Consider the following 18,314-nt stretch of genomic DNA (forward strand, 5'->3'; position numbering starts at 1 on the left):
CAGAAGACTCAATGGGAAAAGAACCTATCTTTGGTGGAATTTGCCTACAGTAACACGATACACTCTTCGACGGGGAAGACGCCATGTGAGATTGTTGAAAGTGCTGCGAAGGTTCCATCCTTCCTGAGCACGAAAGATTAGATATTGGAAGCGGATGAATATTCGCGAGATTTGGATACGGCTTTTGCCGAGGTTCGCGAGACTTTGCAGGAGTCTCAAGAACGACAGAAAAAGGCAGCGGATCGCCATCGTCGCGACTTGAAATTGAAGGAGGATGATTGGGTGCTCTTACTTTTGAGAAGGCACGCCTACGAAAGAAAAAGGGAAAGGAGAGGCTTTTTCCAAAGCTTAGTATGCGATACTACGGACCTTTCCAGATTACTGAAAAGATAAATGATGTCTCCTTCCCATTGAAACTGCCAGATACTTGGAGGATTCATAATGCATTGCATGTGAGTCTCTTGAAACCTGTTAAGGGTGATGTGCCTGATGATGGGGAGCCTGATGAGCAACCCGAAGTGAAAGAAAACGAGGAGACCCTTGTTCCTGAACAGATTTTGGCACATACTGATACGAAGAAAGGTAAAGTTCGAAGGCGGTTCTTGGTTTAGTTCAAGAACTTTCCTACATTGGATGCGAAGTGGATGGAGGAGGAGGACCTAGCAGATACTCCTCGGATTGTGAAACTTTACCTCGATGTTTTGGTTTAGCATAGTCTACTCCAAACGGAACCCAGAATTCAGCTTGGCCGAAGATCTGGTGCAGTGGGATGCACAAGAGGGGAGTCGCTCCACTCCTTTGTCAACAGATGCCTTGATTTTGATACTAAAGTCATTGATGTCTCTTTGAGCTTCAGGGATACTGAGAGCTGACAGTATTCTGCTGGATGACTTTATGAAATGGGATTCCTGATAACGATACTGATTTGTTCTTGACTTCTTGTGAGTGCAGGAACTGATAGACGAAATGACTACAGCATTTTGGTCTACTTGATCTCGAATAGACATGGTTGCAATAGGGGTTCATCAATCGGACATCGATGAGGTCCCGATTGGACCTAGATGTGATTGCTAGCTACATTGCCGATAAATCATGGTCTAAGATCCGAATGAATGTTGAATGTCATGTGATGTCCTGTGATGTCGTGTGATGTGACTGTCGATTTTATACATGTGCTAGATGTGTGTTCCTGGTACGTAGGTACTAATAGTCAGTGTCTGCTAAGACGGTTTATGGCTTTTGTCGGTTTTGCAGGCGTAATCGCGGTCGATTACAATGCTTTCAAGAGGGGGGAATGTCACAAAGTGATGACGTGGCGGATAGCAGAAACCCTAATTTCTGCCAAAAACCCTAATTTTCGAAAATCGCGGAGGTTGGAAAAAAAAAATAAAAAATGAATGATGAGCGACGCGAATTTCGCTTTTGAAGAGAATGCTTTTTTTTAACAAAAAAAAAGGAGAACTTGAGAGAGAAGAGCTTTTGAACTCTTATGCTTTTTATTTTAAAAGCTTTTGGGGCTCTGCTTTTGGGCATCCCTTGTACCTTTAAATATGTGGAGAGGGCTTCACTTCTCAGAGCATCTGGACGCAGAGTCTAAGAGTGAAACCCTAGCCACTCTCTTGTACTTTGATTTGATTAATATAAAAAGAAATACCAAAAGGGGCACCAGTCTTTGGGGCCAATATCTCTAGACACAGAACTCCGCCGGGCCAGTGCAAATCTATTGTGATCTGTGAATTGTTTTGAAGTGGTTATTTGGTGCTGTCGCAGTTGATTCTTGACTTGGAGTGTCCAAGTCTGTTACATAGCATCCATCGTACCATCAAACTTACTGAATTGGATCTTCTCTGCGAGACAGGGTTGTTGGAGTCCGAATCTCGGCTTGCGCCACTTGATGAACTACCAACATCTTTGGCTGGCTCGGACTTCGAGGTGAGAACATGTTGGACCAACTCTTGCATGCTTCGTTCGCTCTGTGCCGCACGCTCTGCCTGTCTTTCCTTGGCCGCCAAACGATTCACTTCTTGTTGTGCCATCATGTCCAACATTGTCTTGACCAAAGCCTCCATAGGATTTGGTACAATCCGTGGCGTAGATGGAAAAGGGGGAGGGTCGGAAAAACCTCTTGGTGGGGAAACCTCTTCTTCGCCAATCCCATGCTCACCACCTCCATGCGAAATATCCATTCCGCTTTGGGTGATGACCGTACACTGTGATCTTGGTTCTTAAGTTCTCGAGGAACTTGGGTTCTTGTGGGTCTTGGGTTCTTGGGGGTCTTGAGTTCTTGAGGTTCTTGAGGTTCTTCTTTCGCTTGCAATCTTTGTTAGAGAAGGATCTTCTCTTCACCCGAGTTCTGCTCTTTTCCGCCGGCGCACCCCTTGGCGGACTTGCGCTCACACCAAGGTTGCTTTTCCCACCTCACGTCGATTGGCCGGCCGCTAAGTACACGGTCCGCTCTCAATAAGTGAAAAAAGGCACAAGGGGAGGCTGGACAAGCCCTTCTTTCTTGGGTTTCCTGTCACTCTTCAAAACACAATTAGAAATCGACACGTCCAAGTGGACTTGGGTTACGTGCGACCGCAACAAGCAAAAAAAATTCTCTGGTTCTTGTGGTTCTTTCCTTGAGTGATATAGAACACTGCCAAAGCTCTGATACCAATGTAAGGTGCAACGGAAGTGAATGTTGAACTTTGCTAAAGATAAGTGCTCCGAACTGTGCTCAAGGGTTCCTTTTACTTATGGAAGGGAGAGCCTTCCGTGCCTTTAGTAAGAGAGTGCAATGGACACAAACAAAGTGGTGAACACTGTGAATGAAGGTGCTGAGACAGAGATAGATAGAGAAGAAGACGACACCAGAATGTTGTCAAACCCTCCTCCGAAGGCCCCACTCTCTATGGCGAGAGCAGTCTACTTATGATTGCACAAATCTCTACAATACTTGGACTTGCCGACAATGAGGACGACGATGAGATGGGCTAAAAACTGAAATCGCTAAGGGCTGAAATCTGCAAATCTTTATCTGCTGAATTCTGACTCTATGTCGGTGACGATGTCGATGGTGACGATGCGACGACGACGCACTGAAAACGCAGATGCTAAAATCTGTGTTTTCCGGGCTGAATCTGTAAACCTCGCGGAATCTGACTGTGCGACGAGGAACTGCCGCGGGAAGGTGAGATCTGCTAGGTTTGGGGGTTCTACTGTGGAGTCTAACTGCTGAAAACTGAAAACGCTGATGCTTGTGGAGGTTCCGTCGCGAAGATCTGCAAAAACGCTGAAGTGCCTTGCAGATGCAAAAATGCTAGGGCTGAAAATGGTCAAGCTGTGGAGAATATGCTAACACTGGGGTTTCTGCTTGGTCTGCTATCGCCAAGAATCTGCAAGAGCAAAAACGCTGGCTGATCTGGTCCAAAAACGCTAGCCTTCTGCTGTGATGCAAAAACGCTAGGCCTCTTGGGGGTTCTGTTGAGAAGTTGCCCGTTGAGCGAGTGCTCTTGCTGCCTCTTCTGCCAGAAAGTGCTAGCGCTAGGTTTGCTTATATAGAAACTTAGCAAAATTGCCCTACCTACTTTCCAACAAAAATCACTTAAAAATAATAAGTGAAAAATGTCAAAAATAGGGAAAATAGGTCTATGCACTGTAAAAATGCTACTGATGGGATCTGACTGGAATCTGATGGTCATGATGTGTGCAACCAGAGGATATACATCTAATCTAAGTGTCTGGTCATGCACGGTCTGCGAACAGACTCACAAAAGTGCCAGATCACTTCCTATTCTAGACTGACTTGACTAAACTGAACCCTGGTCATGCTGTAGCTTGTCCACGGACACATAGGGTTGGATGTGTCACGTGACATAATAAGTTCGGGGTTGAAACACTAAGATTCTTCAATACAATTTCTACAAGCACCACCTTGCTCTATCTACTCTTTGGTAGGACCGGTATGCTTTCAAAAAAGCACACGCCTGATGCTCTGATACCACTGTCACAAGACGGGCACCACGTGCCAATAGAAAAGAGCAGACTCAACAACTTTAAGCACTTCAAATAACAACTGAACTAAAAAAGATGCATGATACAAGACGGGGAGTGGCGAAGTTCCACCCCAAGAGAGCACTGGCCCCAAATGTTGGTGTCCCTTTCGGTATTTCTTTATTAGTGCTGAGTCACAAAGTACAACACCCGGGGAGCACCTCCTCTACAATCTGCGCGCTGAAAGAGTGCCAGAGAAGGCCCCCAAGGCTCATATTTAAAGGCCCAAAGCCTGAAAGCATCAAATATGAAAAGCTGACCCCCAAAAAACACTTGCCTAAATTTGGAGATTTTCTTTAAAATCCACCGCGAATTGCGAAACGTCCGTACAGGTGCCACATCATCATATTTTGTAGTGCATAGTCTTCTGAGTGTGTTTTGCTTTATTTTTAATGTCTTTATGTCACTTCGACCCCATCGGATGGAATCCCGTAAGTTCATGGAAACTCTTCTTTAAAAATAGGCCACTCCTCAAGACTTTGTAAGTCTATAAAACTTCTTCTTCTTCTTTTGCTGCTTTTTGGGGTTTTGGCCCCTTGGCCGGGATCTGGAGTTGGCTCCATTCTTCAGTGGCTTGACACATAGCAGTTTGTGACATCCCTCCTTCTTGAAAGAAAGTAATCGTCCGCGATTACAGCATATCTGCAAAACAACTCAAGTTAGCTCAAAAATTTCCGAAGGACATTCCGAGGGACAATCAGTTTGCTCTTTTTTTTTAAAGGAGTTGGCCTCTCCTTTCAGCTCTTTTGATCAAGGAGTTGGCTTCTCCTTTCGGCTCTTTTGATCAAGGAGTTAGCTTCTCCTTTCATCGAGATCGAAACTCTTAATATTTCGGCGTAGTAAAATTAGCTATTATACCCACAACGCGCTGATCTTCCACGGATATCTTGATGCACTAAAATTACATACCCATGCAATCTCATCCAATTAGTAATATTCAGTGGTTGGCACATCACAATGCAACACAAATGCTCACATATGCATGTTACAAGACACAACGAACAGCACCGCTAGGCACTCGCCCGAGACAAACGGTCTGCGGTATGAAGCTACTCAACGACAACCTCGTCACTCCCCCCGCAAATAACCTAAAAAGGTCCAAGCCATGAGCCCAGAGGACTGTACAACCAAACGCTCCCCAGACCGCAGTATGCGTCACTTGGAGGTTCAAGCATACAACCAAACGCTCCCCAGACATCGGTATGCTTCGCTCAGAGTTTTCTAGCATACAACGGAACGCTCCCGAGACATCGGTCTACGTTGTTCCGAGGTTTTCAAACATACAACAAAACGCTCCCCAGACATCGGCCTGCGTCGTTATGAGGTTTTCAAACATACAACGAAACACTCTCCAGATATCGACCTGCGGCGTTTCAAGGTTCAAACAATACCAAAACAGTATTTCTCACTTCTCCACCCGGGAGTACAATTACCAATCAATGAAACCAGTCTTAAAACCAAGACAAACTCAAAACAGATACCATCCATTTCAAACAGGATCACCAAACAAGTTCTCAAACAGAACTCAAACTTAAAAAGCAATCTCAACATCAGTCGAGCTCGAAAAGTCGACTAACTTTCTATCCACAAACCTGTACCAAAAATTAGGGTTAGGTTCCTTCCATAAGGTCATAACCGACCACAACATGGTCATCAGTGTAAGGTGCAGCGGATGTGAACGTTGAACTTTGCTCAAGATGAGTGCTCTGAACTGTGCTCAAGGTTTCCTTTTACTTACGGAAGGGAGAGCCTTCCGCTCTTTTAGTGAGAGAGTGCAAATGGTCACAAACAAAGTGGTGAACACTGTGAATGAAGGTGTTGAGACTAAGAGATAGAGAGAGAAGAATACGACACCAAAATGTTGTCAAACCCTCCTCCGAAGGCCCCACTCTCTATGGCGAGAGCGGTCCGAGAGCGGTCTATGCTATTGATTGCACAAATCTCGTACGGAGGTCTAAATGCAATGGACTTGCCGATGATGTTGACGACGATGAGGACGGCGACGAGACGGGCTGAAATCTGAAAACGCTAAGGGCTGAAATCTGCAAATCTTGTATCTGCTGAATTTTCACTCTATGTTGTCACACGGTCGTGATGACGACGCAACGACGATGCATTGAAAACGCAAATGCTGAAATCTGCGAATAGCGGGCTGAATCTGCAAACTCTGGCTGATCCGACCGTGCGGCGACGATCTGCTGCGGGAAGGGGAGATCTGCGAAGTTTGGGGGTTGCGGTACGGAGGCTAACTGCTAAAAATGCAAAACGCTGGTGCAATGATGCTAAACTGTCGCCGGAAATTGCAAATGCTAGGGCTGGTCTACTGTTCCCAAAACGCTAGGGCTGAAAATGTATCTACTGTAGAAAACTCTAGGAGATCTACTGTCGCCAGGCTGTTCTGCAAGTTGCAAACGTTGGGGCTGATTTGCACTCGAAGAAAAACGCTCGTCCTTGGTGGCTGAAAACGCTAGGTTGCCTGCCAGGGGGTCTTGCTGAGAAGGTGCACTGTCAGACTTGTGGTCTCTGCTGCTGCCTCTTCTGCCAAAAAGTGCTAGCGCTAGGTTTTCTTATATATGTCCTTGGCCAATTTGCCCTACCCAGTTTCCCAACAAAGTCACTTATTAATAATAAGTGAAAAATGGCTAAAATAGGGAAAATAGGTATGTGCACTGTAAAAATGCTCGTGATGGGTTCTGATGGTAATCTGATGATCATGCTGTGTGCAACCAGAGGATATGCATCTACTCTAAGTGCCTGGACATGCACGGTCTGCGAACAGACTCACAAAAGTGCCAGAACACTTCCTAAGCTAACTGAACCCTTGTTATGAAGTAGCTTGTCCACGTACACATAGGGTTAGATGTGCACGTGACATCCCCTCCTTTTTGAAGTGAGGTATTGGTACCGAACTGTATGGCATCGAGGGAGATCGCCAACAATGTCTGGAATCCTATGAAGGACTCTCCGCCGGCCCACACTGATGCGTGGGTCATACGATACTTAAACTTCATAAAGGTGTGCAACGCTTGCTTCTTTGGGCCGCGCCGAAAGCGACACAAAATCATCTAAGACTCCTTCAATGCTTCAACTTCGTCTATAGTCATGCGTCTACCTTCTTCAAGAATCTTCGAGGATGAAGATTCCTGAAACCACTTCCAACACAAAAACATGAGCGTCCTCATTCCATGTAAAGTGACTGGAAAAATTTTAGTCTTCTTTAAAGACTATGCATGCAATGTAGATGAACATATAGACGGAGTGCCAAACCGTTCATCAAACACACGCAAACAATGGAATCGAAACTTGTCTTCCTGATCTAAATCTATCAACTGTGGCAAATCACAATGGAAATGCCGATGCTTGATGCTCAATCCTTCTTGTGCTCTTTTGGATACTGTGTCATGCCAAGGAAGAGACACGGAATGTGAATTCCTTGGGTGCAAACATTTCATCTTTTCATGAGAAATCCGCATACAAAAGCCATCACGAATGAAACACTCGAATAATGCGTGCCTAATCATACGAACACAGAATACTTCCTGAGACGGTTCTTTGGACCTTGATGCGAGAGCCAAGATCGGTTCTGCGTGATTGATCGAATCTGCAATGAGATTAGCTTCACTAGAAAAAGCATCAACTAAACCATCATCCTTGTGAACAATCACATCTTTATCATGCAAATCATCATGTTTGTAAATAATCACATCTTGATCATGCAAATCATGTGTGTCGTGCTTTGGAGAAGACAAGACTGAGAGAGTCTCCTTCTCCTGATTCTTTTCAATCTTCGCCTGTACATTAGAAAGGAGAGATGAAGAATGAACAACTTGCTCCCCACAAATGACAATGGGAGAGTCACTTTTAGCATTGAAAGTAAAAGTATTAGCTGCCTAATCAATGAGAGGGTTATGCTCACTAAACCATCGAATGCCTAAAAGCATATCACATCCTGAAAGAGGAGAGACTAATAAATTTTGTGTGGAAGGAAGCTTGTTGAACAGTGAACAAAACATCAAGGCACTCTTGCATTATGAGAGAGTCCATACCGGGAGCGAAACATGACACCTTGAAAGGAGATATCTTGCTAACCTCCAAGCGGGCTCTTTTGACAAGAGAGTCACTTATCACATCATGCATACTACCAGAATCAAGCAAGACCACCATGTGTTGACCATTCACATGACCATAACACTTCATGAGAGACTCATCAATGGGAGGATCGTGAGAAACTTGGGACACACAAATGTTCTTATTTATGGCATTAACAGAGCATGTGGGTTCTGGGGTTCTTTAGATTCCTTAGATTCAATCTTAGGACATGTTTTCTTTATATGACCCTTGATGTGACAATGATAACATCGACCTTTCTTAGAATAAATGCTTTGTTCTTCCGATGTGATGTATCCTCCTAAAATTCCTTGTTCTGCCTTTTCATATGGAGTGAGCTTAGGTTTAGCAATTGTCTTTGCTTTACCCTTGGGTTCATTTAGAGAGTTCTTTTTTGAGAGACTAGAGGAAGATTGGTTGGAAGAGTTACCATTCTTACCATTCTGAGGGTTCTGAGAAGGCTGAGTGGTACCTTGAGAAGTCTTGTTCTCCTGGGCTTTCCCTTATTGTGTTTCATCTCCTGTGCGAAAGCAATCGCTACCACCTTGTTGAGATCGATTGGATCGAGTACCTCGACATCAAACTTGATATACTCGTCCAATCCATAAAGGAATGCCTCCTTGCGCTCATCATCCGATTTGCGTAATTGGGTGCCGAGCTGCAAAACACGATTAGAGAAAGACATAACTAGCATACCATTTTGCTTGAGACCGCACCAATGGTCTTTCAACCGTGGTAGATATTGTGGTGGCATAAACCGTGCCTTGATCTTGTCTTGGAAGTCGGCCCAACTCAAGGAAAGGGGTACGTCTTCGTCGGCTTCCTCTAGGTGCGCAACCAACTGTGTCTCTTGCCATGTGTGGTACCAATTAATGGCATCATCGGCAAGGTACATGGCTGCCGTTAAAACCTTGCTATTTCCTCTCTTCTTAGTTGTCGCAAAAGAAGCATTAAATTGATGCAACCAAGAATGAATAACACTAGCATCCATCTTACCGTCATACTTATTGAACGTGATCTTCTCTGTGACAAGGTTGTTGGAGTCCGAATCTCGGCTTGCGCCACTTGATGAAGCACCAACATCTTTGGCTGGCTCTGGTTTCAAGGTGAGTACCTGTAGAACCAACTCTTGCATGCGTTGGTCTCTCTGCACCTCCCGCTCTAACTCCAAGGCCGCTCGTCTATCTTCGGCCGTTAAGCGCGCTTGCTCGCGCTCACGCTCCAAGGCTAACCATCGTTCTTCGCGCTGGCAATCCAATTCTGCCTTTCTTTCTTTGCGCTCGTGATCCAATTCTGCTTTTCTTTCGTCGCGCTCGCGATCCAAAATTGCCTTTCTTTCTTCGCGCTCGCACTCCAAGGTGGCGCATTGCGCTTCTTGTTGTAACACCATGTCCATCATCGTCTTGACCAAAGCCTCCATAGGATTTGGTACAATCCTTGGCATAGATGGGGAAGGGGAAGGGTCGAAAAAACCTCCTGGTGGGGAAAATTCTTCTTCGCCACTTCCATGCTCATCACCTCCATGCGAAGTATCCATTCCGCTTCGGGTGACGACCATACACTGAAGTCTTGGGTTCTTAAGTTCACGAGAAACTTGGGTTCTTGTGGTTCTTGGGTTCTTGAGGTTTTTTCTTTAGCTTGCAATCTGTGTTAGAGAAGGATCTTCTCTTACCCGAGCTCTTCTCTTTCTCGTGGGCGCACCCTCTGGCGGCCTTGGGCTCACACCAAGGTTGCTTTTTCCCACCTCACGTCAACTGGCCGGCGGCTAAGTGCACGGTCCGCTCTCAATGAGTGAAAAGAGAAACAAGGGGAGGCTGGACAAGCCCTTCTTTCTTGGGTTTCCTGTCACTCTTCAAAAACACGAATAGGAATCGACACGCCCAAGTGGACTTGGGTTACGTGCGATCGCAACAAGCATTAAAAATTCTTGTGGTTCTTTCCTTGAGTTATACAGAACACTGCCAAAGCTCTGATACCAAATTCCAATGTAAGGTGCAGCGGATGTGAATGTTGAACTTTGCTCAAGATGAGTGCTCTGAACTGCGCTCAAGGGTTCCTTTTACTTACGGAAGGGAGAGCCTTCTATTCTTTTAGTGAGAGAGTGCAAATGGTCACAAACAAAGTGGTAAACACTGTGAAAGAAGGTGTTGAGACTGAGAGATAGAGAGAGAAGAATACGACACCAAAATGTTGTCAAACCCTCCTCCAAAGGCCCCACTCTCTATGGCAAGAGCGGTCTATGCTATTGATTGCACAAATCACGTACAATGGACTTGCCGACAATGAGGATGGCGACCAGACGGGCTGAAATCTGAAAACGCTACGGGCTGAAATCTGCAAATCTTGTATTTGCTGAATTTTGACTCTATGTCGGTGACGACGGCGATGATGACGACGCGACGACGATGTGCTGAAAACGCAGATGCTGAAATCTGCAAATAGCAGGCTGAATCTGCAAACTCTGGCTGATCTAACTGTGCGGCGAGGATCCACTGCGGGAAGGGGAGATCTGCAAGGTTTGGGGGTTGCGGTACAGAGGCTAACTGCTGAAAATGCAAAACGCTGGTGCAATGATGCTGAACTGTCGCCGGAAACTGCAAACGCTAGGGCTGGTCTGCTATTCCCAAAACGCTAGGGCTGAAAATGTGTCTGCTGCAGAAAACGCTAGGAGATCTGCTGTCACCAGGCTGATCTGCAAGTTACGAACGTTGGGGCTGATTTGCACTTGAAGAAAAACGCTCATCCTTGGTGGCTGAAAATGCTAGGTTGCCTGCCGGGGGGGTCTTGCTGAGAAGGTGCACTGTCAGACTTGTGGTCTCTGTTGCCTCTTCTGCCAGAAAGTGCTAGCGCTAGGTTTTCTTACATATATCCTTGGCCAATTTGCCCTACCCAGTTTCCCAACAAAGTCACTTATTAATAAAAAGTGAAAAATGGCTAAAATAGGGAACATATGTTTGTGCACTGTAAAAATGCTCCTGATGGGTTCTGATGGTAATCTAACGATCATGCTATGTGCAACCAGAGGATATGCATCTACTCTAAGTGCCTGGGCATGCACGGTCTGCGAACAAACTCACAAAAGTGCCAGAACACTTCCTAAGCTAACTGAACCCTTGTTATGAAGTAGCTTGTCCACGTACACAGAGTTAAATGTGCACGTGACAATCAGCTCTTGGACAAATAGTGTTCCTTTGGCGGCGATGGTAGTCCGAAGACATAGCAATCACACCGGACCTCCAAGGTTATCAGCTTGAGAAGAGACACCTGGTGAGAGATGTCCAAAAACTTCAAGTCGTATTCTACTAAGGTTTTCGTGGCACTCATTTCAAGATACCCCACTCTGCCGGAAGTTGCACTCCGAAGGAGGATGTCAAAAACCATATAACTTCGGGCAAAAAAAAAATTCTTGAAAGCTTGCCAAGTCCTTGGATTGTTTGGCTTGGTAGCTATAGACATCAACATCTGCATGGCACTGCTTTTGAGAAAAACAGTGACTCAAAACAAATCTTGGATCCTTCGCTCGCAAGTGATCTTTTTGGCTTATGCCCTGTAAGACATGAGCGATGAAGATGGGAGGGCGCCCGATGCGCGATGAAGTAAGGGTGGGAGTGCCTAATAAGTCCGGGGTCGGAAAACTAAGATTCTTCAATACAATTTTTGGAAGCGCCACCTTGCTTTGTCTGCTCTTTGGTAGGACCGGTATGCTTTCAGAAAAGCACACGCCTGATGCTCTGATACCGCTGTCACAAGACGGGCACCATGTGTCAATAGAAAAGGCCAGACTGAACAACTTTAAGCACTTCAAATAACAATTGAACTGAAAAAGAGGCATGTTACGAGATGGGGAATGGTGAAGTTCCACTTCAAGAGAGCACTCGCCCCAAATGCTGGCGCCCCTTTCGGTATTTCTTTATTATTATTGATTCGCGCAGTATAACAGCCGGGGAGCACCTCCTCTGCAATCTAGGCGTTGAAGAGTGCAAGAGAGGACCCCCGAGGCTCATATTTAAAGGCCCAAAGCCTAAAATCATCAAATATGAAAAGTTGGTCCGAAAAACACACTTTCCTAAAATTTTGGGATTTTCCTAAAAATCCATCGCGAATTGTGGAACGTCCGTACAGGTGTCACGTCATCATATTTTGTTGTGCAAAGTCTTCTGAGTGTGTTTTGCTTTATTTTTAATGCCTTTATGTCACTTGGGCCCCATCGGACAAGGTCCTGTAAGTTGGTGAGAACTCTTCTTTAAAAATAGGCCACTCCTCAAGACTTTGTAAGTCTGTGAAACTTCTTCTTCTTCTTCTGCTGCTTCTACTTAGGGTTTTGGCCCCTTGGCCGCGATCTGAAGGTTGGCTCCGTTCTTCAGTGGCTTGATACGACAGCAGTTTGTGACATCCCCCCTTCTTGAAAGAAAGTAATCATCCGCGATTACAGCATTATCTGCAAAACAACTCAAGTTAGCTCAAAAATTTCTGAGGGACAATCAGTTTGCTCTTTTTTTGGTTAAGGAGTTGGCTTCTCCTCTCAGCTCTTTTGATCAAGGAGTTGGCTTCTCCTTTCGGCTCTTTTGATCAAGGAGTTGGCTTCTCCTTTCGTCCACATCGAAACTCTTGATATTATGGCGTAGTAAAATTAGCCATTATACCCAGAACACACTGATCTTCCATGGGTGTCTTGATGCACTAAAATTACGTACCCAAGCAATCTCATCCAATTAGGAATATTCAGTGGTTGGCACATCACAATGCAGCACAAATGCCCACATATGCATGTTACAGAGCACTCCCCCGAGACAAACGGTCTGCGGTATGAAGCTACTCAACGACTACCTCGTCACCCCCCCCACAAATAACCTAAAAAGGTCCAGGCCATGAGCTCAAAGGACTGTACAATCAAACGCTCCCTAGACCGCAGTCTGCGTCGCTTGGAGGTTCAAGCATACAACCAAACGCTCCCTAGACATCGGTCTACGTCGCTCGCAGGTTTTCTAGCATACAACGGAACGCTCCCCAGACATTGGTCTACATCGTTCTGAGGATTTCAAACATACAACGAAACGCTGCCAAGACATCGGTCTGCATCATTCCGAGGTTTTCAAACATGCAACGAAACGCTCCCTAGACATCGGCCTGCGTCGTTTCGAGGTTCAAACAATACCAAAACAGTATTTCTCACTTCTCCAACCGGGAGTGCAATCACCAATCAATGAAACCGGTAATAAAACCACAGTCAAGCAATTCAAATCGGCACCAAGACAAGCTCAAAACAAATACCATCCATTTCAAACAAATTTCAAACACGATCACCAAACAAGTTCTCAAACAGAACTCAAACTTAAAAAGTAATCTCGACATCAGTCCAGCTCAAAAAATCGACTGACTTTCCATCTTGAAACCTGTACCAAAAATTAGGGTTAGGTTCCGTCCATAAGGTCGTAGCCGACCACAACATGGTCCATCAGCTCTAGGACAAACAGTGTTCCTTTGGCGGCGATGGTAGTCGGAAGACATAGCAATCACATTGGACCTCCAAGGTTATCAGCTTGAGAAGAGACACCTGGTGAGAGATGTCCAAAAACTTCAAGTCGTATTCTACTAAGGTTTTCGTGGCACTCATTTCAAGATACCCCACTCTGCCGGAAGTTGCACTCCGAAGGAAGATGTCAGAAACCATATAACTTTGGGCAAAAAAATTTCTTGAAAGCTTGCCAAGTCCTTGGAGTGTTCGGCTTTGTAGCTATAGACATCAACATCTACATGGCACAGCTTTTGAGAAATACAGTGACTTGAAACAAATCTTGGATCCTTCTCTTGCAAGTGATCTTTTTGGCTTATGCCCTGTAAGACATGAGCGATGAAGACGGAAGCGCGCCCGATGCGCGATGAAGTAAGGGTGGGAGTGCCTAATAAGTCCAGGGTCGGGACACTAAGATTCTTCAGTACAATTTCTGGAAGCACCACCTTGATCTGTCTCCTCTTTGGTAGGACCGGTATGCTTTCAGAATAGCACGCCCGATGCTCTTATACCACTATCACAAGACGGGCACCACGTGCCAATAGAAAAGAACACACTCAACAACTTTAAGCACTACAAATAACAACTGAACTGAAAAAAATGCATGATACGAGACATGGAGCGGCGAAGTTCCACCCCAAGAGAGCACTGGCCCAAAATGTTGGCGTCCCTTTCGGTATTTCTTTATTATTGCTGATTCGCAAAGTGCAACAGTCGAGGAGCACCTCCTCTGCAATTTGCGCGTTGAAGTGTGCCAGAGAGGGTCTTCAAGGCTCATATTTAAAGGCCCCAAGCCTAAAAGCATCAAATATGAAAAGCTGGCCCCAAAAAAACGCTTTCCTAAAATTTTGAGATTTTCCTGAAAATCCACCGCGAATTGCGAAACGTCCGTACAGGTGTCACATCATCATATTTTGTTGTGCACAGTCTTCTAAGTGTGTTTTGATTTATCTTTGATGCCTTTATGTCGCTTGGGCCCCATCGGATGGGATCCCATAAGTTGGTGGGAACTCTTCTTTAAAAATAGGCGACTCGTCAAGACTTTGTAAGTCTGTAAAACTTCTTCTTCTTCTTTTGATGCTCCTTTTTAGGGTTTTGGCCCCTTGGCCGGGATCTGAAGGTTAGCTCCGTTCTTCAGTGGCTTGACACGTCAGCAGTTTGACACTTGCTCTCTTTCTCTGCAGCTTGAACTCCTGTTGGGTGTGAGTGTTGAGAGTGTGTGTGTGTGTGTGTGTGAGCGAGGGACCTTACGGCAACGGCCAGGCGGTTGAGCAGCGGCGACGGCGGGCTCCCTCTTCACGGTGGCACGAGATTCCTGCAACGACAAAAAAACAGAGGTGAGTGACACACTGTTTGCGTTCGTGGGCTTCCCCGCACACGGGTTGTGTGTTTGTAGCTTTAGTGGCTTACATAGCGCAAAGCAAGTCCCTTGCGACACGACAGCTTCACATATTTCGGCTTTAGGGAGTAATGCATTGATCTTTTCACACACGTGTCAATCTACAATTGACGTTTGTACTCCACTCTATCAAACTTCCTTTCCGAAAATTTGCCAATTCTTCATTCTTTTCTTCAGTTCCCCTGCCGGGTTTCAACTTTTCTTCACCTAAAGGCCGAGAGGTGTTATCTTTGTCAGATTCTCTTCGAGAACCCAATGCCCATGTGTGGTCTTGGGTTCTTTATGGCTTATGCCCTTTAAGACAGAGCGATGAAGACGGGAGAGCCCCCGATGCGCGATGGACTCAAGGTGGGAGTGGCTAGTAAGTCTGGGGCAAGGACACGAAGATTCTTTGACAAATAAAAGTTCGAGGCAAGGTCACGAAGATTCTTTGACAAACAAAATCTTAACTGTTCTGTCATATTCTCGTCGAGAACCTATGTGTGTTGCAGAAGGGATCGGATCTGCACTAGCCCAGAGACTTGCGCCGCTTTCAGTATTTCTTTATTGTTATGTTCGCAACAAAGGGTCCTTTGCTCTCAGACTCTGCGTCCAGATGCTCTACAAAGTGAGGCCCCAAGGGCTCCTTATAAACACTAAAAGGGTTGCCTAAAAGCATAGCCCCAAAAGCACTTCACCCAAAAGCATCTAATCCCAAAAGCTCCCAAGACAGCCAGTAAAAATCGTGAAAATTTGTACGGACTTCCACGTGGCACAGCCAGTGCAAAACGCGAAAAAATCCGTACAGCCATGCGACGTCAGCATCCGTACAATTTGCTACGTCAACATGTCAACGCGTTTTACAAAAATCAACTTCAGGGGCCTGCTCATAAGTTCTTTCAATCGTTAGCCATCTTCTAGGTTCAATTCCTCTTGTCCACTCGGCCATTCCCCTTCTAGTAGGGCATGCCATGTCACTAGGTACACAAAGGCCGGCATGAAACAATTCCAAAACCATAGTAGCTCGATGTGTAAGAGTGCTTTGGAATCGCCTCTCTATGTTGCTTCCCACAAATGCACGAAGTGCATTGTCCTTGCTTACATCCAACATCGCGTAAGCCTATCATTTAACATGTCAAAACAACTTGGAACTACCTACAAGGACGAATTTAATAAATGGGCACAAACTTGGGCATTCACTTGAGATGCATAACCTTTAAAACAACAAAAGTTTTAAGATTTCCATTAAAGCATGCCTCTAGATCTATAGCATTTGCATTATAACGTAGCATGAGGGACAGATCTTAAAAGTTGTTGTGTCCCTGTACTGCTGCAATTAGCATCACATACTCTTACGTCCTATTACAGGTTGTGCTGGTCAGTAGTATCACTTCCATGAAATTCAGCCGAAAAAATGTATAATGATCGATCTCTCTCTCTCTCTCTCTCTCTCTCTCTCTCTCTCTCTCATATGCAGTGTGCACACAAACAATAGGAACACGTACTGGAGGGGATCAAAATGCCGCCACCATCCTTTGGCACATCCATGTGACCCTCGATAGCTATGCGATTCCTTGTGCGAAGAGAATCAACAGCAGATGCTGAAGGAATGGGAGCAGCGCGTCCATCCTCTCCATCGGAATCAAAGGAGGAAGTGGGCTGGGCAGCATGTGCAGGTGGGAGAGCAGCAGCTGCTGCTTGCAGCGAAGCATCCCGATCTCGTTCTGAATGGGTCGCAGTGAAGTGTTGCTGAGGTGGGTTGCTGTTGGGCTCCGATATGCTCGAGAAAGATTGCCTCAGAAAATTCATTCCAGCGACCCTGACTCCAAGCAGTTCAACTTAGCCGTAGCCAGCGTGAGAGAGAGAGAGAGTCGCGACTCGCAAGCTTCAAGACTTGGCTGCATTAACGAGACACAAACACTTCAGCCAACCAGAGCTGCTGCTATGTACCCAATGCCCATGTCTTCCGCTCTTAAATTGTTGCATCTAAAACATGGCCTCAATGTGTGTTTTTTACCTAGCGTGAATCACATCAGTCCTGCTCCTGCTCTTTATTTACTAAGGCACCGTCTGGGGGGCAGGGGGGAATTGGATAGGACAATTTTAACAAAGTGGCATTTATCCCCGCAATGGAAGCATACGTTAGGGGGATACTATCACCCATTGGAGGAGTCAGATGTAATAGAGGTGTCACTTGTAATTTTGCCTTCCTTCTCATGTTAATATAAAATTCTCTGCTTTGCTAAAAAATGTGTGTGTGTGTGTTTTACTACATGAGGTTGTAGTAAAGCGATTCGGACCATCGGATAAAACTAGTTGAGTGAAGCATGGTTGAGTACAACATGGCAAAGCTAATGATAAAACATTTTCTTCTTCTTTTCTTTTCATGGCCACCATTTTGAATAATAAATTGACACTTGTGTCATGGTGGGTATAGGTAAAATCTCTCTCTTTGGTTGTGAATGTAGTTGTCATCTTGATGATGCCTTTGAATAGCCTCCTGGTAGCAAGCTAGATCTCCGCAGTCAATGACTAATATGAGACTAATATATAGTCTAACCCTAGCTGAAAACGCTCAGGTGCATGAGAGTCTCGTAGATCTCTTCACTGGTTGGTGACTACTGTAATCCGCTCTCTCTGGAGCACTACTAGTGGTAGGAACTTCACTAATAGAATGACTTGTCGGTCTAATCGCAATTGAGTCTACATCTTCGAATCTAACTTTTTTATATTCCACCTCTTTGATAGGTTTCATGTGCATCTTTGAATCATTGAAGATAACATGCATGCTCTGAAATACTTGTCGAAATTTTGGATGCCACAGACGGTATCCCCTTTTTCCATTAACACCATAACCAATGAAGATGCATTTGTGTGATTTTGGGGTCTAGCTTTCTGTGTAATCTTTAGGCACATGTGAGAATGTGTCACACCTAAATATACAAAAGCTATCATAGTTTGGCTTCTGGCCAATCCACATCTCCTCTGAAATCTTGATATTCAATGTTGTCCTATGGTGAGATCTATTGATAATGTAAACCGTTGTAAGAATAGTCTCTCCTCCCTAAAACTTTGTGGGTAATTTTTCCATAGATAGCATTTTTGTGACTCTTTCTTGTATGTTTTTGTTCGTAGCTCTACTTCACCATTTTAAACAGGTGTTTATGTTGCAATATACTATTGCCTAATGCCTCATTTTCTATAGAAATCCTTAAACTTTGAGTCTGTGGAAACATATTCTCCTCCATTGTCAGTGCGCAAAGCCTTAACCTTCTTGCCTAA

General features: G+C 45.1%; 1 protein-coding gene across 1 annotated transcript in view; it reads right to left on the reverse strand.

Moving 5' to 3' along the window:
- The window catches only part of LOC147433797 (heat-inducible transcription repressor), a 78,274-nt gene extending 61,259 nt beyond the window's left edge, over window positions 1-17,015 (reverse strand). The window contains exon 1 of the mRNA XM_086490406.1: window positions 16,538-17,015. Within this exon, the coding sequence (XP_086346532.1) occupies window positions 16,538-16,841 (304 nt within the window). The 5' untranslated portion in view covers window positions 16,842-17,015. The remainder of the gene's footprint in view (window positions 1-16,537) is intronic.
- Between the last annotated feature and the right edge of the window lie 1,299 nt (window positions 17,016-18,314).

The sequence above is a fragment of the Adiantum capillus-veneris genome, chromosome 19, assembly GCF_014529385.1.
Source record: "Adiantum capillus-veneris isolate H3 chromosome 19, ASM1452938v2, whole genome shotgun sequence".
Lineage (NCBI taxonomy): Eukaryota > Viridiplantae > Streptophyta > Polypodiopsida > Polypodiales > Pteridaceae > Adiantum > Adiantum capillus-veneris.